This window comes from Babylonia areolata, chromosome 8 (assembly GCF_041734735.1).
Source record: "Babylonia areolata isolate BAREFJ2019XMU chromosome 8, ASM4173473v1, whole genome shotgun sequence".
Lineage (NCBI taxonomy): Eukaryota > Metazoa > Mollusca > Gastropoda > Neogastropoda > Buccinidae > Babylonia > Babylonia areolata.
Window position 1 is genome coordinate 14055310 of NC_134883.1, and position 27500 is coordinate 14082809.

The 27500-nt window shown below is 42.8% G+C and overlaps 1 protein-coding gene across 1 annotated transcript in view; it reads right to left on the reverse strand.

Moving 5' to 3' along the window:
* LOC143284975 (dynein axonemal heavy chain 3-like) overlaps positions 1-27500 on the reverse strand; it is a 198196-nt gene that overhangs the window by 141125 nt on the left and 29571 nt on the right. Inside the window, exons 3-4 of the mRNA XM_076592137.1 lie at positions 1122-1290; positions 406-505 (exon numbers count right to left, since the gene is read on the reverse strand). Coding sequence (XP_076448252.1) covers positions 406-505; positions 1122-1290 — 269 coding nt within the window. The remainder of the gene's footprint in view (positions 1-405; positions 506-1121; positions 1291-27500) is intronic.

Here is a 27500-nt window from a genome sequence, read left to right on the forward strand (position 1 = left end):
AGAAGTAAATGAGATTTAAAAAAATAATAATAATAATTTTTTTTTTTTAAAACACAGAAGAAGAAAAAGGGACTACAAACAACAGTTTCAGTTTCAGTCTCTTACGAAGGCGTCACTGCGTTCGTACAAATCCATATACGCTACACCACATCTGCTGGCAGATGCCTGACAGCAGCATAACCCAACGCGCTTGTCAGGCCTTGAGGGCATGCTAAAATATTTGTGTACCTATCAGAGTGGGTTTCTTTTTACATATATATTTGTGTACCTATCAGAGTGGGTTTCTTTTTACATAACTTTTCCAAAAGACAACATTCTCGTTGCCATGGGCTCGACAAACAAACAAGGACAACAAACAACAACAACAGCAGCACCACCACCACCAACACAGCACGGAGCACTCACTATCGGTGCTTTCTGTCGATGAAGGGCCTGACCGGCTCAGGACTGTGAGATCGGGGCAACTTCCGGGGAGACAGGAAGTAGGTCTCCTCCACTGTGTAGGCTGCAGGTGATCACAAACAGAGCACGGGTTGGTATAACTGAACAAACTCTATTCGAATGATAAAACCAGGGCATCAAACAAATCACATAACTCGTCGAGCACAATATATATGATAGACTCATACTGAGTGTGGATCGAGCATGATCAGTATGAACTGTAGCTATCGTTGAACGTTGAAGATTTACAAGGTACCGTAATCTTCGGACGTTTTATTTTGACTTTAAACAGAGCGGTGGATGTTGAGATGCCTTTAACACTGTAGTCCGTGCTCGCGTGTGCGTCCCCTGACGCGCACAGTTTATAAAATAGCATGAGTGGGGAGAAATATATGGCATTCAGTGCATCTAACGAGCGTTTGTCAGTCTCGAAATCATGTGATAGACAAAAGAGGGACAGGGAAGGCAGAAATATATTTTGAACTATTAAGCAAAATCAATTACATCATCACTCCTTCTGCATAGGTGAAAAATTACAACATTCAACACAACTGATGAACGTATCACAGAGCCATAATCATGAATGAAACAAGAGAAAAACAAAAACACATAATCAAAATTTTCACAACACTATGATATTATGATGATGAAACGTGACGAAGTGGTAGAGGGGCACTTACCTCCCTTGGTGGTGTTGTACAGGTAGGACGTGGTGAAGTTACGTGCCCCTGGACTGTAGTTGTTGCCGATGGAGTCGCTGACCTTCACGAAATTTCTCTTCTCTTTCACGGGCGCCGCCTTGGTGTAGGACCCTCGCTCCACTATCTTGGGCTTCTCGCTGAATGCAGGCTGAAAAGGGGGAGATAAGTCATGATAGATAGTACTAATATGGTGCAAACTCCCGACATAATGGGATCTAAACGTCTTACATGAAACAATACATTCTTCTTCTTCTTCTTCGTTCGTGGGCTGCAACTCCCACGTTTACTCGTATGTACACGAGTGGGCTTTTACGTGTATGACCGTTTTTACCCCGCCAAGCAGGCAGCCATACTCCGTTTTCGAGGGTGTGCATGCCGGCTATGTTCTTGTTTCCATAACCCACCGAACGCTGACATGGATTACAGGATCTTTAACGTGCATATTTTATCTTCTACTCGCGAAGTGGGTTCAGGCACTTGCAGGCCTGCACATATGTTGACCTAGGTGATCGCAAAAATCTCCACCTTTACCCACCAGGCGCCGTTACCGAGATTCGAACCCGGGACCTTCAGTTTGAAAGTCCAACGCTTTAGCCACTCGGCTATTGCTCCCGTCGAAACAATACATATACAATAGTGCACAGTAACATACCTCTGCAAATGAAAAAAAACCACACACATATTTGTATCTATACATCAAGACAATATAACAAATTGCAGATAATTATGAACAATCACAAACACACACAAATACACCATCAGGATAATGTGATATTTTCTATCTCATCTTACCTTACCTCATCTTATCTAATACTATCTTCTTCTTCTTCGTTTGTGGGTTGCAACTCCCACGTTCACTCGTATGTACTCGAGTGGGCTTTCATGTGTATGACCGTTTTACCCCGCCATATAGGCAGCCATGCTCCGTTTTCGGGGGTATATAATACTATGATATCCACACTGTTCCCGTGGCTTTGCTCCCACGCCGTTATTCATCATCAACATGAACCACACATACAACACTGCATCAGTCCTCGTTTGTGATTGTATAGGTCTTTTGGTTTTTCTCTGTGTGTATGTTCTATATTTTTAGTTTTAGTTTTCAAGTCTTTCATTGCTTGCTTCTGTTCTAGAGAACAAGTGATGCACCAAAGATCTGTTCACAAAGCGTGATTTTCAGAGGAAATTAATAATGCATCTTTCACGAATGTTTTATTTCGAAGGGCAGTGAAAAATGTGTTTCGATCGCCCGTCTTGCCTAGCAGCCTGCTATTGTACGTGCACGCCAAACATCACTTTCTGAAAAGGTTAGAAACATACACACGCAAATTCGGTGCGCCCGCGCACACACACACACACGCGCGCGCGCGCATCCACGAACGCACGCACGCACGTGCACACACACACAATGTCGAGACAAGATTCTCATGTTCAAACACTTTTCTATATATCTTCAAAACAACACAAAGATCCTGGTTCCGATTAGAATCAATCAAATATTTCAGTTGTTCGCTGAATCCCGAAAACACGTAAGCTATAAGCATTTCACACCACACTGGGGAAAAAAAGCTGTTATTCAAGAGATAAATCTCAAGTGTCAAATGTCTGACAGATGATGATAGTATACGCTTTCTCAGTGAGGCAGGGAAATAAATTTGGAAGCCCACAAGGTCCGGGAAACTCTCGTGTTTCGATCACCAGATAAGCGTCTTACAGCAAAACTACCCTGACATATAAGTCCGGCTCGAGGACAGAGTTTATCGAGTAATTTGCGGGATTTCAATTAGCTTTGTGTGAACGTCACGTCAGAAATTAATTCATGAAGAAAATAGGTTATGGCTATCCCTGTTTATTCTGATGTTATGGGCCATTTTCTTTTCTTTTTTCCCCCCAATAATAATAATAAGAAAAAGAACTAGTATTTCCATACAGCTGAATCTTGTGCAGAGACAAATCAAAGCGCTTTCACACCAGTCAGTCACACGCCTGCATAACTCTAGACTGAAAAAAAAAACAAAAAACGAAAGGGCAGGGAAGGCAGGTTATCTTGGGAAGAGGTGGGTTTTAAAGCCAGACTTGAAAGAGCTGAGTGCGGAGACCTGCTGACGAAGCGCAGGGAGGAGCACGAGTGTGTGAATATAAATGTTGTGTGTGTGTGTGTGTGTGTGTGCATGCGTGTGTGTGTGTGTGTGCGCGCGCGCGCGAGTGAAGTGGGAGTCAAAGGGAGAGGGAGAAAAAAGACAGTCAGACAGACAGACAAATTGACAGACAGACAGAACGGCTGCACCCACGGTGTAGATCAAGGCGAATCAATGATGCCAACGTTAACAGAGAACGATATCACGCTTTCTGTCTTATTGCTAGTACAACCCCAACAACAATGATTGCTACAGCTACAGCTTATGTTAACACTTCAACTACAGTGTCTGTTGGTACTGCTATTGCTGAAGAGTGAAAAAAAAAAGAGATAAATAATCGTTGGTCGCTGGTCAGTCAGTATCGTTGAAATCATCATCATCATCACCATCATCATCATCATCATCACAGTATTATCATTATTACCATAATCATTGTTGTGGTGGTTGTCGCTGCTGTTGTTTGTTGTTGATTTTTGTTGTTGCTGCTGCAACTGCTGCTATCATCATCATCATCACCATCATCATCTTCATCAGTAATAGAAGGAGTAGTGGTAGCATTAGTAATAATTATTGTTTGTTTGTTTTTATCATTGTTATAACTATAGACTAAACACTCATTATTATTATTATCATTATTATTGTTGTTGCTATAAATGATATCAACATTGTCATGATAACTTTTTATCTTGTATATATCTTTACTTTTCTTTTTTTTTAAACAGCCTCCACGTTCTGTTGGGAAAATATAATTATTGAATTACTTCCCATTGTCGTTGTTGTTGTTGTCCCTGTTGACGCTTCAGTTGTTGCTTTGCTTATCGTTGTTGTTCTGACTGCCTGGGGATATGATTTTTTCCATTGTCGTTGTTGTTGTTGTCCTTGTTGTCCCTGGTGTCACTCCAGTTGTTGCTTTGCTTTTCGTTGTTGTTCTGACTGCCTCGGGATATGATTTTTTCCATTGTCGTTGTTGTTGTTGTCCTTGTTGTCCCTGTTGACGCTCCAGTTGTTGGTTTGCTTGTCGTTGTTGTTCTGACTGCCTCGGGATATGATTTTTTCCATTGTCGTTGTTGTTGTTGTCCTTGTTGTCCCTGTTGTCGCTCCAGTTGTTGCTGTGCTTGTCGTTGTTGCTCTGACTGCCTGGGGATATGATTTTTTCCATTGTCGTTGTTGTTGTCCTTGTTGTCCCTGGTGTCGCTCCAGTTGTTGCTGTGCTTGTCGTTGTTCTTCTGACTGCCTCGGGATATGATTTTTTCCATTGTCGTTGTTGTTGTCCTTGTTGTCCCTGGTGTCGCTCCAGTTGTTCTGACTGCCTGGGGATATGATGACGCTGTCGGTGCACAATGTTTTATTTATAAACTTCATCACTTTAGGTGGTTCCGCCGTATATAGCGTGATTGATTGGGGGACTATCAGATTACTGGGCCGTTTCTCGCTTCAATGATTTCGCCCTTGTGCCGCCATTACTGCTGCGCCGTGGCAATATAAACCGGACATCAACTTCTGTTGGCTGCAGCGTGTCAATGCAGACACGACAAAACCCAAGAAGAGTAGACAAAAAAAACAAAAAAAAAACAAGAAAAAACATGATTTTATATTGTTCGTCTTTTCAAGTGCCACGCACTAACGGTTTGAAAATATGGTCGTCTATTCAGTTCTGGCATATCTGTTTCATTTTTTAAAAGTCTTTTTGCCTCCCTACCTATAATCCTGTCTCTCTCTCTCTCTCTCTCTCTCTCTGATTCTTCCTCACTCTGATTATGTCTCTCTCTTGGATAACTTGAAAATATACAATAAGGATATGTTGTATCAAACTGGTACTTTCATTGTCATTATTTCAGTATTCATTTCTTTATACTCTGTTATTGGGGGGGGGGGGGGGGGGGGGGGGGGCGAATTTATACGAACTGGTTTAATTGTCTGCTTCTTTAATTTCATCAAACTTATTTCAGTGTTTATTCACTAATTTTTAGTTAGTTAGTTAGTTGGCTGGTTAGCTGGTTGGTTGGTTGGTTAGTTGGTTGTTTGATTAGTTTGTTTCTTTGTTTGTAAGATAAATATTTTGACAGTTTGTGAACTGTTATACCATTCAGATCTTTAGATTTTCTCATTCCATTCACAGCATTTCTTGTGACGACGCCAACATGAAGGTACACACAATACCAGGCCATTCCCTGTGGTCATTTCTTTCTCCAACTCACACACGAAGCAACAGTACAGCCTAAACGTAAGTACATGTACGGTTTTACGCAGGTTGACCACAGTTCAACAACTCCACAGAGGATCAATATTCCGTTCAGTGACTTGTCTGACCTGGTCCGTACTGGTTTTGGAATTCGATGTAAAGCTGAAAGAGAAAAGTTGGTCAGCCGTCAACTCTCAGCTAATCTGTGTTTCTAGGGCCAGAGGTAATACACATAAAAAAATATATATAAATTTTAAAAAAAATTAAGCTGGGGTCTTTATTTATGGTGGGGCCGTTCACTTTTACCCGATTTGCTAACACTTACGAAACGTATCCGTTTCCTTTCTTTCCGCTGTAGGGTTAAACTGTTTGATTGCCTTCTCGAAAGCTTCCCGTTATACCCGTACCAAGAACATGCATAAGCTTCTTTGTGGAAACGTTGAATGCTAATTCGGTTCGGTGTTTCCAAAGGGTAGAGGACAAGGTTTGAGCGGGTCGCCTGTGCAGCCACATGGGACATCGGAGTTCCATTACCTGAAGAATGAACAGACTCGGTAAACCTGGTTTATTATTTCTGCTAATGGGAAAGACAATCATTTTTAGCGAAGAGGTCTGTCTGTACTTTTGGTGGTGCATGTCTGCCCTACACCCTACCCCACAACACCCCCCCCCCCCCCGCCCCCCCCCCCCCCCCCCCTAACCCTCCCGCCCCCCCTCCCCTCGGCGCCTCATCAAGATCCCTCTCTCTCCTCCCCACCTCAGAAAAGAATTGGACAACTTTTTTTACGAGTACCCGGGTGCTTCTTTCTATTGATTGATTGATATGGATACTTATATAGCGCCTATCCTCGGTCGGAGACTAAGCTCTAAGCGCTTTACAAACACGGGGTCATTTGCACAACAGGCTGCCTACCTGGGTCGAGCCGACTGACGGCTGCCATTGGGCGCTCATCATTCGTTTCCTGTGTCATTCAATCAGATGTCAGACACGCACACCTACACACTCAGACAAATATGTAACATTTAACGTTTACCGTTTTATTTATTTACCCCGCCATGTAGGCAGCCATATTCCGTTTTCGGGGGGTGCATGCTGGCTATGTTCTTGTTTCCATAACCCACCGAACGCTGACATGGAATACAGGATCTTTAACGTGCGTATTTGAGCTTCTGCGTGCGTATACACACGAACGGGGTTCAGGCACAAGTAGGTCTGCATATATGTTGACCTGAGAGATTGGAAAAATCTCCACCCTTTACCCACCAGGCGCCACCGAGATTGGAACCCGGGACCCTCAGATTGAAAGTCCAACGTTTTAACCATTCGACTATTGCGGCCGTCTCTGTGTCTGTCTGCCTGTCTGCGTCTCTCTCTCTCTCTCTCTCTCTCTCTCTCTCTCTCTCTCACTACGTGCAGGGGGTTGGAGGGAAGGAGACCGGGGTAGGGGTTGGGATAGAGAGTTCTTGTAGTTTGTTGCTTTGTAGTTAGTCTTTTTCCATTAGTTTCTCATGTGAATTTTGTCGTTGGTATCTTTCCTGTTAATAGTTCTGTGTTCTTTTGATGTAGCCCAACACCCACATCGCTGGGTGGAAAAAAGCATATGTTTTGCTTATCTTATTTCCCTGGTAAAATAAAATTTCGTTTCGTTTCGTTTCGTTTCTCCCTCACGTATAGATAATTCTCTGTCGGTTGGTCAAAGGTATTGTACTGTCTTGTATTTCTCCGTGAAATTCGGGCTGCTCTTCCCAGGGAGACCGCGTCGCTACACTGAGAAAGCCACCCTTATTTTCTTTTCTTTTTTTTTCCCTGCGTGCAATTTTATTTGTTTTTCCTATCGAAGTGAATTTTTCCACAGAATTTTGCCAGGAGTAACCCTTTTGTTGCCGTGTGTTCTTTTACGTGCGCTAACTGCATGCTGTACACGGGACCTCGGTTTATCGTCTCATCCGAATGACTAACGTCCAGACCACCACTCAAGGTCTAGTGGAGGGGGGAAAAATATCGGCGGCTGAGCAGTTATTCGAACCAGCGCGCTTAGATTCTGTCGCTTCCTAGGCGGCCGCGTTTCTTCTTGGCCAACACATGGCATTCTGGCGTTATCTGCACGACCTGTATGGTCTCTGGTTCCTTGACAGTGCTTCGGTTTTCTTTTGAGAACGTAAAAGGCATTTATATTGCTGTATCCCGACTGTACACACACAATGCGGATGTTGAGTGGTTCGTGCTTTTTCTTTAAATCATACTGTTTTAACCGTATTTTTCGTTTCAATTTACTTGATTAGCAGGAATTCAACCTCTTGGCATTACAGCTAAAATAAGCTTTCCTCAATGAAACTGTCAATTTGTCCACACACACACACACACACACACACACACACACACAATGTCCCTCACTCACAGTATACGAGACTGGTTTATGCGTTCGTGTGCTCGTTTGTGCTTGTGTGTGTGTGTGTGTGTGTGTGTGTGTGTGTGTGTGTTGTTGTTGTTGTTGTTGTTGTTGTTGTTGATTCCTGCTTCTTGATTTCACGACGACCATTGCTGCTCCAGACATTTTTTTTTTTCTCTGCGCGCACAGATGTGAGCGTGGAAAGGGGGAACGTTTGCGTGAACGCTATCGGGCTCCTTGACCACGATTGCCACGTATACCTTCAGAGTCTGACTCACCGGTACTGTGAATCATGAATTTCCTTTCTCTTTCCAACAGCAGAGGTGCTGTGAATCTGTGTGTGTGTGTGTGTGTGTGTGTGTGTGTGTGTGTGTGTGTGTGTGTGTGTGTGTGTGTGTGTGTGTGTGTGTGTGTGTGTGTGTGTGTGGCAACATAGGTGCTTTAAATCATGACTTTTCTTTCTCTTTCGAACAGGAGAGGTACTGTAAGACACACACACACACACACACACACTCTCTCTCTCTCTCTCTCTCTCTCTCTCTCTCTCTTTCTGGCAACACAGGCGCTGTAAATCATGAATTTTCTTTCTCTTTCCGACAACAGTGGTACTGTAAAATTCCATACCTCCCCACACCCCACCCCCACCCCTACCCTCCCTCCCTCTCTCTCACTCTCACACTCTCTCTCTCTCTCTCTCTCTCTCTCTCTCTCTGTCTCCCTCTCTCTCTGGCAACACAGGCGCTATAAATCATTTTTTCTTTTTCTTTCCAACTGTAAAATTCCATCCCTGCTCACCCCCTACCACCACCCTGTGTGTGTGTGTGTGTGTGTGTGGCAACACAGGTGTTGTAAATCATGAGTGTTCTTTCTCTGCGCGCGATATTTTGTCACGGATCAGGACAATTTTGGAGTGAATCCCCTGGTCATGGCCGCGGTGGTTTTCTGAATGACGTGGATCAAGCCGATAAAGCCTACAATGAGATGCGTTCTGCTTTCAGTCTGCAGGCCATTGTAAGAACAACGGTGAAAAGGGACTGTTGTTTGCGTGTATGCATCCATAGAGGAGGTCTGTGTGTGTGTGTGTGTGTGTGTGTGTGTGTGTGTGTGTGTGGTACGGTGTGTGTGTATATATGTGTGTGTGTGTGTGTGTGTGTGTGTGTGTGTGTGTGTGTGTGTGTGTGTGTGTAAGTGTGGGCGTGTGTACATATGTGCGCGCGGGCATTTTGCATACACGTGCAATAGCAGGCTACTGGAGAAGAGGGGCAATCGTACCACAATTTGCAGTGTACTTTGAAATAAAACATTCATGCGTGAAGCACTATCAACGTGTGTGTGTGTGTGTGTGTGTGTGTGTGTGTGTGTGTGTATGTGTGTGTGTGCGCGCATGCGTGCGTGTGTGTGTATGTGTGTGCGCGCGCGCGTCAGTGTGTGTGTGTGTGTGGTTACGTGTGCGTGTGTGTGTGTGTAGTTGTGCCTCTGTCCATCTTTTTATATGTGCGCTTGTCTCTTTGCGCACGACCGCTGTCTATGTATATGTTTGTGTAAACGCGTACACGCAAGAGAGCTTGTGAAGTGTGATCGCGCCCACGTGTACGCGACGAACAGATTCCTAAACCGACATATACAACTCTCTTTTCTTTTCTTTTTTCTTTTTTACAATAAATCATTACTAATCAATTTTAATAACTTGTGCATCGAAAGGCTCGTCACTCACATGGCAGTCTCTCACAGCCTGATGTGCACATAAACATGACACTGAATGAACTGAATATTCAATAAAGTAATACATGTAAAGTTGAATAAAAACATAAAAGCAACGAAACTAGTTATCAACAAATGTATTTTCGCTAATTTATTTAGCATGCAGCGAAGGAGCTCTGAATTAACATTTACACAAAGAAGCTCTGTTCCTGAATAAGAATAACTTCCCCAAATTATCATAAAATCTTAAATTGTTGGTAAAATGTTTAAAATGAAGCATTCTAACGTGTTTTAAAAGAGACATTTCTAAATTAACATGTTCTTTAAAACAATATATATATAACAGATTCTTAAATGTTGCCACATTATTTTGATGTTTTTGTGGGGGGGGTTTCCATCTATTTCAATAAACATAACCAATTCAATTAACACTTAAAATCTGCATTTGCAAGCATGGTATTTAAAACAGTGTGCTGTTGAATTAAATCCATTCAACTGCATGCATGTATGTCAGCATTTTTCTCTTAATTTGAGTTTCCAACTCAGAACAGAGTGTATGTTTTGGTGGGGGGATTGTGATTTGGTTTCTATATCTGTATATATATATAATGTATGTGCATCCGTACTACGTGTACCCAACCACCTCTCTCTCTCTCTCTCTCTCTCTCTCTCTCTCTCTCTCGTTACAGGACTGACTGACATGATTTCTATTTCTAGTGCATATGTGTGTGCGTGCAACTCGGTAGTGTGTGGGCGAGTATGCGTGCATCATGTGTGTGTGTGTGTGTGTGCGCGCGCGCATGTATGTGAGTGTGTGTGTGTGTGTGCGCCTTTCTGTCTGTCTGTCTGTCTGTCTGTCTGTCTGTCCTGCCTCTGTTCCTCTGATTCTCTGTCGGAGGGTGAGCAGATAAGGAGGGAGGAGACGTTGGACTCTTGACAGACAGAGAGAAGAAAATGTCTTATGACATTGGACAAGGTTGCGGCCCTGATGTCATACCCACATTGAATATCGATCAACTTCTCTTTATAAACCCTGCCCCCCCCCCCCTCCCACCCCACCCCCCTTCTCTCTCTCTCTCTCTCTCTCTCTCTTTCTCTCTCTCTGTGCATATTTGAATGGTGCACCGGAATGGAATTTTTTTTTTTTATAGGCGTGTTTGATCTGACAAGAGCCGCGTTGTAATCGGAGAGTGGGCCTACACACTCAAATCTCAATTCATAAGCGCGGGGGGGGACTGTTAAAGATCAGTTAGGCACCATGTCCCTCCTCCCCACACTCCCTCCAACAGCTTTTCGCGCGTTTCGATTTATCTGTGTGTGATGGAAGGGGCATGCTCCAGACAGTTTCGTCGATATACAGAATATTGAAGAATAGCCAGCTAAACACTCATCCATAACACCCTCTCTCTCTCTCTCTCTCTCTCTCTCTCTCTCTCTCTCTCTCTCTCTTCCACAAACACACGCGTTTACATGGTTACACATACACGCGCGCGCACGCACACACAAAAGCTCACACACGCGCGCGCGCGAACACAAACACTCACACACGCACGCGCGCGCACGCTTTTCGGTGTTGCGTTCAGATATAGATAGATATGTTGTATGCCCTGTTTAATTTGATGCAGTTGACTTTGCAGATATATTTTTAATTGATTTTCTTTCTTTTTCTCATAGTTTTATTTTTGTTTTATTCTTTGCTAGAGGGCTGGATGAAAATAGAATAAAATACATAAACGTAGGATAGTTAGTGTTTATACCAATGCCCTCTTTAAAACCAAATCCGTTTCTATTCTCTCTACACTCTTTTTCTTTCATATACAACGATGGAATTAACCATTACCATGATGGAATCAATCCTAAATTGACAGTCAACGAAAATGTATTGAATTTTAAATCTTTAAATGTAACAAATAATTACAAAACATGTTTGTTTTCTTTAAAAAACATGGCTTTACAACTTCTGTTCCTTCTCGCTTGAATTCCAGTCACGTTGACACAATTTTCTACATAAACGTCGCTTCATGATTCCCGTTTGTCTCCATTCACTTTGCTTTTGCTATATGTGATAAAACATCAAGCCAACGAACATTTGAAACTATTTGTATGTGTGTGTGTGTGTGTGTGTGTGTGTGTGTGTGTGTGTGTGTGTGTGTGTGTGTGTGTGTGTCCACTAAAACATATTTCCCAATCTCTGAAGCATTATGATATAAATTTAACATGACAGAAGATTGGTCGGTTTGGAATAGACCGCCGCTCGAAAATGGAAAATGGCTGCCGATAGGGCGAAGTAAATATCGTCACACTTGGAAAACCCATTCCTGGAAGCGAGAGTCCCTCTGTGTGTGTGTGTGTGTGTGTGTGTGTGTGTGTGTGTGTGTTACAATAGAGTCCTCTCTCTCTCTCCCTCTGTGTGTGTGTGTGTGTTAAGGTCCTCTCTCTCTCTCTCTCTCTCTCTCTCTCTCTTTCCCTCTCTCTCTGTGTATGTGTGTTACAATAAAGTCCTCTCTCTCTCTTTGTGTTACAATAAAGTCTTCTTGAGTCATAAAACGTGATAAATGTACCCGTGTACGTGTAGTAAGAGTGCAACTCGTTACTCTTTACTAACATTACGAATCATGACTTCGTGCCAACATAAAGACAACCCTTGGATTGTCCGCGTTGGAAAGGAGATAGGACGTCTCCACACCAATTAATTCGTACCCTCTCCTCACCAGCAAGTGATGTTGACTTAACGACCATTCTGGCTTGCGCCCTGTTGGGTCAAGCTGTTCACTGAGAGCGTGTGTCTTGGTTTTGTAAAGTTTCGTTGTTCGAGAGGGTGAGTCCTGGTTCTGTAAGTGCACTACAGGGCGAAACATATCCGGGTGCAAATCCTGTGCACTCCAAGATACCCTGATCATATCGAATGCAGCCGTTCCAAACCTGCTCCCGTCTTGTGTTTCCATACACATGATTCGTTGCACCCTGCCCTATCACCTTTCCAGGTATCAAACACACAGTGGTAGGTCATGACAGGTATCGCTAGTCAACGTCTGTTCAATCCCACCCATTTTGAACGCACAATGCCCGTTGTGGGCTGAACATTTGCACTGCAAAGTACGCCCTGCCCTAAACTCTGGCGGTAAATGTTTGCTGACAGGGAAACCTTTCACGATATCATAACAAACCATGGCGCTAAGATCGCCAGTCGGTATATTCTATGAAAGGAAGGAAACTGCCTGGTATGGTTGTTGAGAGTTGTTTAGTTGGAAGTGGCCACCATGAAGAAAATGTTGGGGGTGTTTGTGCCTAAACATTGGTGACGGTTGCATAGTATTGTACTGCATTGTAGTGTTTTGTATTGTATTGTGTTGTATTGCTTTGCATCGTGTTGCATTCATTGCATTGTGTTGTTTTTTTATTGCATCGTGTGGTATTGCACTCCATTATATTGGACTGTACTGTATCATATTGTGTTGCATGACGTTATACTGCATTGCATTGCATATCATTGCATTCCATTTTGTTCTATTCTACGCCACAGCAGGCCTGTTCTGTTGTGTTTGTGCGTGTTGTGTTGCATTGTGATGGGTTGGGTTGGGTCGGCTTGAGTTGAGTTGTTTGGGTTGGGTTGGGTTGCGTTAGTATTTGTCAGAACAGATTTCTCAATGTGACATTTCGGCTATCTTCTCCGGGGACAGCGTGTGTCTACACTGCAGCTGCACCCCTTTTTCGTTCTTTTCTTCTGTCTTTGCCTATGTTTCCACAGAGAGAGAGAGAGCGCGCGCAACAAAGAAACGCGCGCGCAAATTATCACCTAATATGTCTTTTGGCAATTTGTGTGTGTGTGTGTGTGTGTGTGTGTGTGTGTGTGTGAGGGGGGGGCAAGGGGGCCGGAGGGTGGGGGGTGAGGGCGGCGCGGGGGAAGTGCGTTCGAGACACACAGAGAGAGAGTGTGTGTGTGTGTGTATTCGTGTGTGTGAATGCATGCGTGCTTGGAGGTGGGTTTTTGTTGTTGTTGTTGTTTTTGTCTTTTGTTTGTTTCTTGTTTTGTTTTGTTCGTTTTTCTTTCTTTCTTTTTCTTTTTTTTTTTTTTTTTTTTCTTTTTTTTTTTTTTTTTTTTTTTTTTTTGCACAAACACGACACAACTTAATGCAGGTTATACTGGTGTGGATTCCCTACAAGACAAACAGGACCCGTGACCGATAATGGAAGAGGCTGATAATAGGGGGGGACAACCCGTGATGCGTAAATGATGGATGAGATCGCTGGGCGTGATTGCGTTCCGCGATCACTGGCACTGGACACCCCGCCATTAAACCAGGCCCGGAGAGTCAGACACTTGCTGTGTTGATCAATCACAAACAACGACTTATCTGCGTGGGCTTGGCAGCTCGGCCCACAACCCATAACACTCTCGTGTCAAGTCGACCGCGGTTTGAAACTGTAATGAGGATGTTGAGATATAAGGTGTGTGCTTGATGCTATACGTCAAAACTGTCGAGCCAGAAATATGAGTGAAGTAAACTGCCATTACTTTGAATTCATTGTCGCAATGGTGGAAGAAAAATCGTTGATCTTTACGGCTCAACCCTTTCAGCACTTACAGCAACACATGTTTTCAATATTATTCCAAACAAAGGCAATTCTCTGGAGTGTATTCGTTTTGTCAAAAGAACTGCTGTGTGTTTTTTAAAAAATGGTGTGGGTTTTTTTTAACCCACTTGGTCAAAACAACAACTTTTTTTTTAAGTTACTTTTTTAAACCACTAGTGGAATAAAGGATGAGACTGTTGTTATAACGTGGTCTAACACGATCAGTTTAATGGGCGTAACTGTTAGGCAAAACTTTGGGATTAATCAGAAGTTTTCATAGGACACTGAAGGACTATACGCTGCTTTCTAATCAGTCTTTCGGAGTATATGACATAGACCAACGTAAAGAATACATAACACGGAATACTTTGACGCCTCAGTATTCGGTTTTCTATACCTTGGTAATATGTCCTCCACCCTGAAAGATTGATTGGAACAACATCATTATCATACCACGGAGCAAAATCGGCTTATTGCAAACAAAGGGAATACTCGTGTTGCCCTAAACACATAGGATAAAGTGTCGTATCCCGTATTTTATCGATAACGTGATCGTGCGAAAGCATAAGATTCAAGCTATCAAGATTGATCCTCTTTCGACAGACTGGCCTTTGTTTATTTCTTGGTTGGTTGTTTTCGTTTTATTTGTTGCTGTTGTTCTTTTACAAATGAATGGCCTCCCTGTCTGCCTACCTGACCGCTTTCTCACCCTCCTCCTCCTCCTCCCTTCTTTCTTTCTTTCTGTCTTCCTCTTTCTCACACACTTTTCGTGTGAGTGAGCACTCTGGGTCTTATACCTATTCTTTTCAGACACATCTCATGCAGTGATGAAATTGATCATATTACCCAGTTGTGGGAATATAGGACTTGACTCGATATTTGAACGCAATCATGGATATCCTATCCATGCAGGTCAACAACCAGAGTTTTAAAAAAGGCGTGGCTGTCGCTAAAACATTATCCAAAACTTCCTGATTCCATACGTAGGTCATGTCGTCACCAATACATGCAAAACAGCAACAGTAATGATGGTGCCAGTAACAAAGAACGTTATTAATGTGCGGGTATTTCTCTGTTACGAAATAAATCTTAGCGCATTACAATGACAATTAATTCCATAATCAAAAAGAAAAGCAAAACAAAAACGAGCAACCAACAATATCAGAAAACCACTTTACGAATATACGGGGAAAACAAACAAACACACAGACAGACAGACAGACAGACGGAGAAACATTAAGAGAGGACAGGTAAGTCAGGGACTCTATCGAGACTTTTACTGTTCAGGGGTGAAAAACGAGTGATCCAGCTGGTTTTATTGCGTGATTTACCAAGCACACTGATAGTAAAAGCTACGTGGGAATCTATGGTTCGATCCCAAACCATTCCAGCTCAGGCTTTGTGGGGTTTTGTTGTTGTTTGTTATTGTCTTGTTGCTTTTTCGGCGGGGCTGGTTGTGTTTCGCTTCTGTTCGTTTTTCTTTGTTTCTTTGTTTTTATGCTTTTTGTGAGAGGAAGAAAGGTTGGAGTGGAGGGATGGGGAGAAATACTCGTCAGGAAGGAAAGTTGAAAACAGTGTTGCTTTTTCGGTTGTCGACACACAGTTGTGGATCAAAACAAGATCGACTTGTGTGTGTGAGTGTTTGCGTGTCTGTGTGTGTGTGTCTGTTTTTTGTGTCTCTGTGTGTCTGTGTCTGTGTCTGTCTGTGTCTGTCTGTGTGTGTGTGTGTGTGTGTGTGTGTGTGTGTGTGTGTGTGCCTGTGTCTGTTTCTTTGTGTGTGTGTGTGTGTGTGTGTGTGTCTTGTGTGTCCTTGTGTGTGTGTGTGAGAGAGAGAGAGAGAGAGAGAGAGAAAGAGAGAGAGTGTGTGTGTGAGTGCGTGTGTGTATGTGTGTGCGTGCGTGTGTGTGTGTGCGTGCGTGCGTGCGTGCGTGCGCGCGCGCGTGTGTGTGTGATCAAAATGTAAGCCCCCCACCGCGAACTGATCGCCTTGATAGGAGCTGAAATGGCTTTCAAAATTCTGAAAACGAGAACAGTTCCACACGAAGAAGCAGCGAGAGGGTTATTACGGCAATAGTGGGTGTCCGTTGTTGTCGAGTGAAAGCCGTGCTTGTTTGACGGTGCTTGGCTCTTGCCGAAGGCGTGATTGATTCAGCATTTCAGCCCACAGATTTCTTTCCTTTTTATTTAATTTCAGGGTGCAGTAAGCAAGCAAGCACGTGTGTAAGACAGCAACAAAATACCGCAAAAAACCCTTACCAACCAATCAACTTAACTGACACGGGTTTGTAAAGATGTGTATGTGCATACTTTAAAAATCAAAAACATGTTGGGGAAGGTGTGTTTGCTAATTTACTATTTTAGTTTTGACAGCCTATGCGCAAGACAAAGTCGTCTCAAGGAATCCAATAAAATCTTGAATCTTAAAACTAAGTAGTTAGCTGACTAATTAAGTGACAGAGCAAAGCTCGGACAATCATTCACTCTGTTTGGTTTTGACATATGATACACGGTACACATAGCTAAGACCCATTTCTGCTGATCTTGATGAGGGCCAAACTGTGTGGCTCCTTGGCAACACTGAGCACACAGCAAACACAAACACACGTGACCCTCTATCACGAAATGGGTTGAAAGTAGTTTTGAGCCAGAGCAAGAGATAAACGAAGTAGCTGTTAAAATTTCGAAATTGGGATTTTAGTAGATTCTGGTTGTATAGTTACTTTTCCATGAACCTTTTCTACTATAGCTACGAAAAATACATTTTCTAAAGACATAGTGAGAAACGTGCTCGATAATACTTCCAATTTGTATTTTATATGAAGATGTGAAAATCAAACACCATCGATTATCCAAATAGCTTGTGGAAGAGGTTCAGTCCTCAGTTCGAGAAGAGCGCGTGTGGCTTGACAGCGTTGAAAAGGGCATTGCAGTGCGGTACCACAGGGGAATATCACCCAAAGGCGACACAAAGCTCACTTCGGGGTAGGGGGTCACATACAATACATGCTCTGGGTCAAGTACAACCAGCACTCTAGCACTCCATGCAAGACATGCTTGTATATTTCAGACGTAGCTTGTTGAGTGGAAATTGAGAGGAGAGAGAGAAAGCGAGGGAGGGGAAAGGAGGAGAGAAAGGAGGAGACACAGACAAAGGGTGTTGGGAAGAGAAAGACCGACCAACAGACAGACGGAGACAGACAAACAGACTGCCGGACAGAGACAAAAACAGAGACAGAGAACGAGATACAGAGACGGAAGCAAAAACATAGCTTAAACAAGAGAGGCAAGGCCTTCAAGACTCACTTGTGATACACTGAAAAAAAAATCCAAGCTTTTTATGTATTGAGTATAATTTCAAAATGTAATGTTTAAGATGAGAAAGATCAGTTTAAAGCAAATTAACTCCCCTAGCATTAATTACAGAGTAATTTCCCTATTTTACTATCTGCACCAAAACGTTTGCAAAATAAATAAAACTTCCATGCTTAGCAAAAGAAGTTCCTGTTTGAACAAAAAATAATAATAATGACTGCTCTTGTTGTTGGGTCAGAATATCAGATTAAAGTGCCAAGTTTAGAGAATACAAAAAATATAGATATAACAGTAAATGCAGTTTGCATATAATTAGGCTTCGTTTTTTATTTTTTTGTGCCCATCCCAGAGGTGCAATATTATTTTAAACAAGATGACTGGAAAGAACTGAATTTTTCCTATTTTTATGCCTAATTTGGTGTCAACTGACAAAGTATTAGCAGAGAAAATGTCAATGTTGAAGTTTACCACGGACACACACACACACACACACACACACACACACACACACACACACACACATACACACACACATACACACACACACACACACACACACACACACAACCGAACATCGGGTTAAAACATAGACTTTGTTTACACAAGTGAGTCAAATATGCTTTATTTGTTACATCACAAGCTCATTCAATAGGCGATCGTATGCCCATTACAAATAAACAAATAACGAGTCAGCGTGAAACTGTATCATGTATACAGGAACTACTATAAATCATTTCCTTTGTTCAGGTAGGTAAATGCCCAACCCTTAAGAGGTTTGTACACAAAAGAGTGCAGCATTGTGTAAGAGGGACAGTTGTGGTGGCTGAAACAATTATTTTCAATGTATTAAAGAATCTTTCAAGAGCTACACAGGCAAGACAAAAAATCGGAAACTTTATTTCAGTTTATACTGCTTAAAGGGATACCCTTTACCGGCCTCTGAGTGGTCAATGTACTTGACAGAATGATTCTTTGAATCACGTAAACATGGCTCCATTTCCAGTGATATTTTTTTTGTTTTAGTAAAATGCCAGTCGTTCACCTTTCTGTGACATGACTCGATTCTGTTTCAGCCTACCCGCATAGGTTCATATCAGGGCTTTCACCTCTTCTGATGTACCGTGAAGTATTACACAATATATTTTGTCCGTAAATGTGATATTTTCTGTTTAGTTTTTCTGTGATATTTTCAAACCAGAGTGTAGCTTTTCTATAATATTGGCTGTAGAAGATTTAGGAAAGCAGAGTCAAAAGTTTTCTAGAAATATTTGAAGACAATATCAGGCTGTCTGGTGAAAACAAAATTTCTCATGAGTGACTGATTAACCCTTTGACTGTTGTTCTTTGGTGAAAAGAGATCAGTGTGGCATGTGTTTGTGATGCATTTACTAACTTCTTGTGCACTTTCAATTGATGTTTACTGAGCTGAAGTAATATCACGAGGAAGAAGTCTAAATGAAGAACGGTGACTGACAACCTGACCTTTCAGTTCGAGCTTTTCTCAGCAAGGTGACAGTCCTTTGCTGACAAGCATACTTGTCTGCAGCAGTCATGGGGTTAACGTGTGACTGACTAAAATGTGAGTGAGTGACTCCGCTATAAACCCTGCCCGACACTCGACGATAAAGGCATGCATGTCAGCTCACCTTTTGAACCGTTCGAAGATAGTCCTATAAATGGTAAGGTGCGATTCTTCAAATAAGAGTTAAGATCGTTCACGCCCCCTTTTCGAATAACGGTTCTTGGTCCAGATATTCCGGTCTATCTCCCATTGGGAAAAACAGCATTCAACATTTTTAACTTCTTCACACTGTACACTTGAATGTTTAGATACTTCCACAGCCAGAGTGTCTGGACCGGCTGCCTTTTTTCAATGGCCGTATTGCAAGTTCAGTTAGAGTCAGGTCAGAGGTTCTCCTCTGCTACCGGTAATTATGAATCCAAGAACTACCTTCCGCATGTGGGGAGTGAACTCAACCAGAAAATCCAATCTGAATAGGGATGGGCTTCGCCAGATTTTAATCTGACGGGCGCAATAGCCGAGTGGTTAAAGAGTTCGACTTTCAATCTGAGGGTCCCGGGTTCGAATCTCGGTTACGGTGCCTGGTGGGTAAAGGGTGGAGATTTTTTCCGATCTCCCAGGTCAATATATGTGCAGGCCTGCTAGTGCCTGAACCCCCTTCGTGTATATACGCAAGCAGAATATCAAATATGCACGTCAAAGATCCTGTAATCCATGTCAGCGTTCGGTGGGTAATGGAAACAAGAACATACCCAGCATGCACTTCCCCGAAAACGGAGTATGGCTGCCTACGTGGTGGGGGTAAAAATGGTCATGCACGTAAAAGCCCGCTCGTGCACATACGAGTGAACGTGGGAGTTGCAGCCCACGAACGAAGAAGAAGAAGAATTGCCAAAGACTCGCTGCATAAATCCTCTTCTCGCTGTCTTCAGATGGCAGTGATGGGTTGGTTCGTGCTTTCTACCACTCGGCCTGTGTGTTCTAACTGCACGTTACCTTTCCGTGACGCACCCCTCACACTATGCCAGATGTCCTTGCTGTTGGCTTGACTGAATTCCCGTATTGGAGAGATGCCATAGAGCACGTAAAAGAACCCACGGCAAAGAGAGTTGTCCCTGGCAAAATTTTACAGTAAAATCCACTCTGATGTGTGTGTGTGTGTGTGTGTGTGTGTGTGTGTGTGTGTGTGTGTGTGTGTGTGTGTGTGCGTGTGTGTGTGTGTGTGTGTGTGTGTGTGTGCGCGCGTTACTTAAGTCTTACTGGATGACACAGAACACGATTGATGAGCGCCAAAAGGCAGCTGTCGGTTGGTTCTATCCAGGTAGGCAGCCTGTTGTGCAAATGATTCCGCGCTTAGAACTTGGTATCTAACCGAAGGTAAGCGCTACACAGGTGTCAATAATTATTATTATTATTATTATCAGCATCATATTATTATCTTTATTATTATTTTCATTATCTATAATCATCGTCGTCATCATAATGAAAGTTTGTTCCCCCTTGAACGTCATTCCACATTGCCCTGTCGTGTTTCCATACCCTTCTCTTTCCCCTTTCAAATCTTGGTCCTTCCGCTGGTCATTTCTATGCTGCAAATCAGTCATTTGTTCTGTGAGAAGGACAGACGCTCGTTGAGGCCCGTTAGAGCATCAGTGAAAGAAGCGTTCTTCTTGTCAAATTTATCGATCATGATTGTTGATATCTTGACAGTGCCAGTGAGAGTAGGATGCGAACCTTCTCCTCTCTCATGTGACATGTTTGGCTGTTCTCCTTAGGTTGAAGGAGACGCTGGGGTGAGTGGAAATGGTGGTCAACACGCTTAGCTTTTCATCCAAACCACAATCCATCCATTTAATTAGACACCTTCTTTGTTGTCGTCCAAAACACTGCTGCTGAAAAGACGTGAAACTGACGAACCAACCGACGCTTTGCTTCTTGGGAGGTCTGCGGTTACTTTCCACATCTACACACCGCAAGTATACCACCCACAAAGGACACCATTGTCAAAGACTCTGCTCAATATCTGTCTCCACGGGATTGTTCAGTGGATAATGTCCCATCTGAATAGCTGTTCTCCTACGCTTCCATACGACACCGACGTAGGTCCACAGATAAAAATCATTGTCGCACGAAGATAATATATTGGGTCGGCGTTATTTTCACTCATCGGTAATTTGCTTAAAAATGAAGAAAATCTTAATGGGCAAGGTGATTAATACTAACAATTTTTAGTAAAACTCGCTTCGTCCATTTAACCCACCCCAGAATAAGAATGCATGCCGGGATATTATGTGCGCATTTGTTCCCCATCACTTCAAGAATGTTTTCCAATTTTACTTATTTATTCTCCTTTATTCATTTAGATAGATAGATGGGTATACAGCCAGACAAATGGATAGGTAGATAAATAGATAGATATTTTCCCTGTCAAATATAACGCAATGCGAATAGCCGTAGATAGATAGATATGATAGACATAGATATTTCCTGTCAAATATCACATAATGCGAATAGCCGTAGATAGATAGATATGAAAGACATAGATATTTTTCCTGTCAAATATCAACAATGCGAATAACCGTAGATTGATATGATAGGCATAGACAGACACAGATATTTCTCCTGTCAAATATCACACAATGCGAATAGGCGTTGACACTTTCAGGGTTCACAGCAGACTGCTATGTCACTGACATCACCAGGTCATCTCGTCAGGCGACAGTCACGAGGGGGTAATGCGAAAGGGAAAGAATAGAGGATGAGTCACGTGAAGCCAGGGTCGTGGTTTGCACGTCACGTGAGGAGATGTCACGTGACACGTGCGAAAGTAAAGTCATTTAATTAAGATGAACCAGCCGTGATCCACCTCTCTCTCTCTCTCTCTCTCTCTCTTGCTTTTGATAGATGATGAAGTTAAGAATGAGATCACTAGCGAAATTTATCGCCTTGGCTTAGGTATTGTCGGAAAAAGAAATGAACTTCGGAGGCCTTATAGTCATCGGAAAAAACACTGTTACCCTGATGCCACAGTTCCACAGTTTATAAAATTTTTGAATGACTTTGTTGAAGGTTGGATGGTCCAGCTTTTTTCTTTTTCTTTTTAATCATAGCAATATGTTGTATTTCATGATTTTGTTGTTCTTGTTGTTTGTTGTTGATTTTCTTTTTACTCTAAGCAATGTGTCAATTTCTCTGTAAACCGCCGTTATTCTTTTGTTCGTACATTGTCCCCCTTACCAAAGGATAGTATTGTCAATGGCAATAAAACAATGTCCGTGTCCGTCTCTCTCTCTCTCTCTCTCTCTCTCTCTCTCTCTCTTTACACACACACACACACACACACACACACACACACACATATATATATATATATATATATGGTGGTAGGGTGCCTTTGCGTGTTTATGTGTGCCCGTGCATATGTATGCATGGAAAGAAAGGTATGGATGGGGGGAGGGATTAGTGTGTGTGTGTGTGTGTGTGTGTGTGTGTGTGTGTGTATGTGTGCGTGCGTGTGTGCGCGCGCGCGCCGGCGTGTGCAAGCGTGCGTGTGTGGAGGGTTGCCGATTATATTGACCGGTCAGGAGGAAACAGAAATTCCTTTCAAGTTGCCCAATTGAGACCAGTCCCACGTGAAAGCTCGGCATTAAGAGTATCAAGATAACAATAATGTGTCACTTGTGGTCGTGTGAATGTGGTGCGTGTTTATCTCACCTTCTCCTGCCTCCCCCGTCTTTCATAAAGGGGATCATTGATCGTGCTGCTCAGAACCAATTCAGGGGGGGAAATAAGAAAGAAAAAAATCTGTTTGATCCTTGACTTCATAATCAGTTCCTTCAAGCCCGTAAGCCCTTCCGCTGGTCTTCATCACGAAGCGGGTACTGGGAGTCATTTGTTGCTGATCCTGTTTTTAGATAATATTGCCTCGACTTGATCTGTTCGGGGAGGTCCGTATACATACGCACGCGCGCACGCGCTCATACAGAAACGCAAACGCGAGTCTGTGTGTGCTATTTAAAAATAAGAAAATAAAAACCTGCTCGTACCTACTGTGGTTTTACGTTTGGGTATGCATACAATTAGGATGCCAAAGGTGTTCTACAATACTGCTTTTGTGTGCGAGGCTTGGGCAGATATGGGCAGAGATAGACAGAGAACTCAGAACTCATAGATCATTTACTGCAAGGCCACCATCCTGTTTGCAAAGGAGTTACATACATTCATTTAAAACAAACATGTCGTAAATGAAGACAATGGACGTACATTATGGACACAATTCCCGTAACTATAAGGTATGAAAATAAAGATTTTGGTTGGTAACATTCCCGAAATAACTTTTTTTTATGGAAGACAAAATGTGTGTAGCACGAGTGTCTTCTACTCTCTTTTTTCAAGCATGGTAAACGGTGTGACAGTGAGAGATAGACAGACAGACAGACAAACAGTCAGGCAGGCAGGCAGACTGACAGACAGACATGGAAAGAGAGGTGGGATCTGGACAGATGTAAATGCAAAAGAAGGACAGACATAAAGAGAGATTAAGACCACGTCATTAATTAATCAGCTAAGGGAATAAATTAATTGAAAGACGCGATTGATCTTTCTGATATTTCTGATATTCAATCACTACAATCCACACCCGCTGCTGTACTGTTATTGATTGCATGGGAAACACCACCTGGTTCACAAACCGTCACTGACATAAAAAGACTAGGGCCTTGTGGTATCGAGATCCGCAAAAGCAGTTGCTGGGGAAGAGATGCGAGATTAGTCACGTGCCATCATGACAGGTGGGGAAATAAGTGAAAGGATTAATGGGTCAGTGTAGAAAGGGCAACAATAAATGTTTAATTCCCCCCGTTGTTTCCTTTTATTTCCCCTTATTTCCTTATAGTTGAAAAATGAAACACACACAATTAAACAAAACAAAAAAACAAAGTCGTATCTAACGTGGTTCAGATTCAACTGTAAACAAGCACACCTTACACAAACACACAATAAAACAAAACAAAAAACAAAGTCGTATCTAACATGGGTCATATTCAGCCGTACACACGCACACTTTCACTTCAAACTGGTCAGCACGAGATATCATTCTCACCACTTGTGACACGCAATCTGGCGGACCCATTCCAGTCTTGATCACGGAAGGAGAAAACCTCCCGATCATAGAATGCCAATTAATCGTTTCCAGCTTTCTCAATAACAACCCCAAGTGGCCTACTTTTAAATAAAAGCCGACCTATATCCACCGCGCCTTTCCCTCGATCCAATAATAAGCGATTAGATATCGGGTGGGTGTAATTGATCGTTTTCAGGTCATGGGTGCCAAGTTAATCTACTTTCATTCGTGAACAGTGCCCTGCCGGTCATGCTTCGGAAAGTCCGTGGTGGCACTGTGTATGACCCGCCCTTTCTTACACAACTACTCAGAGAACTCACACAGATATATTTTCAAAGAGCGCACTTGCAGGCCTGCATACGGTGTAACGTTATATTACTGACCCATTTTTACGCCCCTTTATATACACCCTCCATTTTCTTCATGCAACAATAATTAAAGTCATTCAACCGGGGAACACTTTCATTTTGTACCAGCGTTGAGGCGTTTCAAATTGCGTGATGTTATCTCGTAAACGATGAAGTAGAGTTTAAAGAGTGTGTGTGTGTGTGTGTGTGTGTGTGTGTAGTTAAGATAATCAACAGATCTACTCACATTCATGCTTTATGGGGTAAGTGGATTTCTTTGGGGTTTTTTGGTGTTTTTTAGCTGGATGAAATTGCAGCTTTTCCTTCCGAAACAGAAAAAGGCCGCTTTTATAAAGCAAAGTATGTTAACATCTGAGGACCATGTTTAGCAGACACTCCGGGGGACATTCTGGACTTGCTCGCTATGTCATTGATAACCCGTGATCCATAGACTGCACACTTTAGGCTAATTGTCATCATTACGGCCAAACATTTGCAGTTCAGAGCTAATGTGACTTAATACGACTCTCGAGCCGTAAAAGACGTGCCTGCATGTTTTAACGCACCAATGCGAGTTTGAGGCAACAGAAGCAAACTCGCTCTTACCAGGAATGTGTTTGGGGCAAAGAGGAGCGATCAAGAGGAAACCCTGACTTTTATCTCTGCAGTCGGTGGGGCAAACACTAGGAAGGGAGCTATAAGTAAACGATCCCTCCACTGCCACAGAAGACATAGGAGTGGCACCCGCCAGAATTTATACCCGTGTATGATAGACCCTGCGACAAGACGCGGGTACGTGAGAAGCCTCTGATAAGGTTTTCGATATCGTCTCCACGTCCCTTCTCAAGAGGTGCCTTCACTCGTCAAGCGGATCGTCGTCAAGCCTTCACTCGGCACTCGCTGACAGGTGGGGTTGCCTGGACCGAACGAAACGCGTCTTGGGGGAAAGCCTGGAGGTTGATTGATTGCTCACTTCAGTGATTGAATCGTCTGCTTTGACGTCTGCTCTGAACATGGAGGGCAACATGTACCCTGTGTTTTACCTCCGTGTTTTGGGGTGGGGTTTTTTTTCCTGCCCACAATGTCATAACTGCCTTGACGTCTGTTCTGTCTGTCGAGGACAGCACATACACTGTTTTACATCAGCGGGTTTTCTTTTCTGTACAGAATAATATTCAAGGTTTCTTTCTTTAGTTCTGGTTGCCCACCCAGATTTTCTTTCTGTACCTCCGTGCGAACTGGACATGCCAGTCTTGTCTGCACTCAGAGAACCTCTGGACAGCACTGTGAATGAGCTTGATCAATGCATCAGGGATTAAAATGAGTGCCGGTATCTTTGATCAATGAATCAGGGATTAACCTGATTGCCGATAATTTATCTTTGATCAATGATTCAGGGATTAAACTTAGTGCCAATGTCTTTGATCAATGAATCCGGGATTATACCTGAGCGTCAATATCTCGCCTGTGGTTTTTGCTTTCGAAGTTAAGTCAGAACTCTCGTTAAATGATTCATTGTTTCTTTCTTAAAAGTCATGGTAAGGAAAGGTAGGGGCCAATGTAACCTACTGGGATAAGTTCGCCCGATGTCTGACGCAAGCCGTGCACACGAACACAAAAGACATGGAGCATTGGACAGTTCCGGTTTATGTCCCTTGTTATGTTACACGTTTGGTGAAGACAACGTAAACAAAAACCGAAAAATAATACAAATCAATACGACCGGCAAAATAGATAAAGCTTCAACACAAGTTTTGCGACAAAGGTCGAGAAAGTAATCACTGACGATTAGAAAGTTTTACTTCTATGGCCAAAGTTTACGACAGACAACAAAAAGAACATGAAATTCTGACAACGATTTGGCACTAAATGACTATAAAATGTCCATCGACAGTATTCCTAATCACCTTAAATAAAATATTAAGGCCGCACTACTGTTCGTCCTGTATCCATGCACAGTAGACAGGTAAATGTCAACAACAAAAAATCAACTAAATCTGGATCACAAAGGGAATCGAATACATGTTATCTCTTTTCCCACTGCCTACAAACTTTGCACGACCTTTCTGCACTGTGGGAAAAACATTCGTTCTCCTGCTGTTGTATTCACTAAGCCTGGAGGGACCGAACAGCAAACATCGTCTGTCCCTAACGATGAGTCACACGTCAATGACATTTTCTTCTTCGTCTTCTTCTTTCCTCTCGATATCTTTGATGTGGCTAAGGCAGTCAGGCTTCACACAGAATGCGTGCGTGCGCGCATGTTTGTGTATGTGACGCGCGCGCGCGTACATGTGTGTGTGTGTGTGTGTGTGTGTGTGAGGATTTTCTGATTGTGTCGGGTCAAGCTCTTCCTTTGTTCGGTCAAGCTGTCTGTGTCAACGACGAATGATCCTGCAGTAAATCACAGCGTCCTCTGTGACGTCGTTAAGAGCAGACCAGCACAAACGGCAGAAAATTCTACGCGCATCTGTGCATTAAGAAGCACTCCCTGACTCATCTCGTTATACACATTCCGGCGGTACCACAAGGCCCCGCCCCCTATCGCCTGGCCCGGTTGAGCATCATGATGCGGAGATGCGCCGTACCGTAGTTACTAAAAAAAAAAGCAGAGATGGTGCATAATAATAATAATAATAATAATAATAATAATAATAATAATAAAACATTTAGATTTTAACTTGTTTCTTTTAAATTGTTATTCATTGCGCTAGTTACGTAAACTTCACACTGAATGACGGTCAAACATTTAAAATCTGCTTTTTAGTACCTGCCTTTATAAAAAAGGAGAGTACTATTACGATGGAAGCCATGTCGCAAAATTTATGTCTGTGTGTGTGTGTGTGTGTGTGTAAACACAAATGTGTGGCAAGGGCTACATCAAGATCTACTGGATGTGTGTGTGTGTGTGTGTGTGTGTGTGTGTGTGTGTGCGTGCGTGCGTGTGTGTGCGTGCGTGCGTTTGTGTGTGTGTGTCTGTGTGTGTGTGTGTGTGTGTGTGTGTGTGTGTGTGTTTATTATGTGTGTTTCACAGTTTGTTTTGTCTACTTCATCGACGGTGAACTGGAC